Genomic DNA, 1,510 nt, shown 5'->3' with positions numbered 1-1,510 from the left:
CACCATCATCGGCTGCGTGCTCAGCGCCGACGCCTTCGCCAGGTGAGGCTGGGGAGCCCGGGCTGGGGCTGTGCTGCCTGCACGGGTGGGACAGGTGGGACAGGTGTGACAGATGGGACAGGTGTGCACCTGGAGGGGCTGTGCTGTCTGCACAGGTGGGACAGGTGTGCCCCCTGCAGGTGTGACAGGTGCCCACACACAGGTGTCACAGGTGTCCTTGCAGGTGGGACAGCTGTCCAAGCACATGCTCATGCCCAGGTGTTACAGGTGCCTCTGCAGGTGTGATAGGTGCCCACACACAGGTGTGACAGGTGTGTCCCCAGAAGTGTGGCAGGTGTGCCCTGCAGGTGTTACAAATGCCCATGCCCAGGTGTTACACGTGTGTTCTGCAGGTGTGACAGGTGCCTGCACACAGGTGGAACAGGTGCCCCAGAGGTGTGCCAGGTGCTGAGCCCAACCGTGCCAGTGGTGCCCGTGCTGAGCCCAGGTGTGCCAGTTGTGCCCGTGCTGAGCGCAGGTGTGCCCGCACTGAGCACAGGTGTGCGCAGGTACTGAGCGCAGGTGTGCCAGGTGTGCCCTGCACTGAGCTCAGATGTGCGCAGGTGCTGAGCCCAGGTGTGCCAGTTGTGCCCGTGCTGAGCGCAGGTGTGCCCGCACTGAGCACAGGTGTGCGCAGGTACTGAGCGCAGGTGTGCCAGGTGTGCCCTGCACTGAGCTCAGATGTGCGCAGGTGCTGAGCCCAGGTGTGCCAGTTGTGCCCGTGCTGAGCGCAGGTGTGCCCGCACTGAGCACAGGTGTGCGCAGGTACTGAGCGCAGGTGTGCCAGCCATGCCCGCACTGAGCGCAGGTGTGCGCAGGTACTGCCGGCTGCGCGGCTGGCGCACGCTGTTCGTGTGCGGCACGGACGAGTACGGCACGGCCACGGAGACGCGGGCGCTGCAGGAGGGGCTGAGCCCCCGCGAGCTCTGCGACCGCTACCACGCCCTGCACGCCGACATCTACACCTGGTTCCGCATCTCCTTCGACCACTTCGGCCGCACCACCACGCCCCAGCAGACCAGGTGAGGGCCCGGGGGCCAGGTGAGCTCTGCACCACAGGTGAGCACCTAAGGGCCAGGTGAGAGCCTGGGGGCCAGGTGAGCCCCCAGACCAGGTGAGCTCCTAGATTAGGTGAGCCCCCAGACCAGGTGAGGCCCTGCAGGTCAGGTGAGCTCCTGCAGATGAGGTGAGCCTCAGCAGGCCAGGTGAGCCCCTAGACCAAGTGAGCCCCCAGAGCAGGTGAAGCTCTGCAGGCTAGGTGAGCCCCTAGGGATCAGGTGAGGCCCAGCAAACCAGGTGAGACCCTCTGGGCCAGGTGAGCTCCCAGACCAGGTGGGCCCCTGGGGATCAGGTGAGCTCCCAGACCAGCTGAGCCATTTTGACCAGGTGAGCCCCACCTGCGCCGGGGGTACCTGTGCTGACGTGCTCTCCCTTCCCGGCCAGGATCGCCCAGGACATCTTCCAGCGGCTG

At 65.9% G+C, this 1,510-nt stretch overlaps 2 protein-coding genes across 2 annotated transcripts in view; both read left to right on the top strand.

Annotated features, from left to right (window-relative positions):
• Positions 1-555, top strand: part of LOC115949179 — a gene marked incomplete at its 5' end in the record, with an annotated part of 9,820 nt that extends 9,265 nt beyond the window's left edge. The window contains one exon of the mRNA XM_031065628.1: positions 393-555. Within this exon, the coding sequence (XP_030921488.1) occupies positions 393-555 (163 nt within the window). The remainder of the gene's footprint in view (positions 1-392) is intronic.
• Positions 556-828: 273 nt separating this feature from the next.
• MARS1 (methionyl-tRNA synthetase 1) overlaps positions 829-1,510 on the top strand; it is a gene marked incomplete at its 3' end in the record, with an annotated part of 5,713 nt that continues 5,031 nt past the window's right edge. The window contains 2 exon segments of the mRNA XM_031065629.1: positions 829-1,061; positions 1,483-1,506. Of these exon segments, the coding sequence (XP_030921489.1) occupies positions 829-1,061; positions 1,483-1,506 (257 nt within the window).

Source organism: Geospiza fortis, unplaced genomic scaffold, assembly GCF_000277835.1.
Source record: "Geospiza fortis unplaced genomic scaffold, GeoFor_1.0 scaffold859, whole genome shotgun sequence".
Taxonomy (NCBI): domain Eukaryota; kingdom Metazoa; phylum Chordata; class Aves; order Passeriformes; family Thraupidae; genus Geospiza; species Geospiza fortis.
Note: the sequence above shows the minus strand (reverse complement) of the source record. Positions and strands in the feature narration are given on the sequence as shown.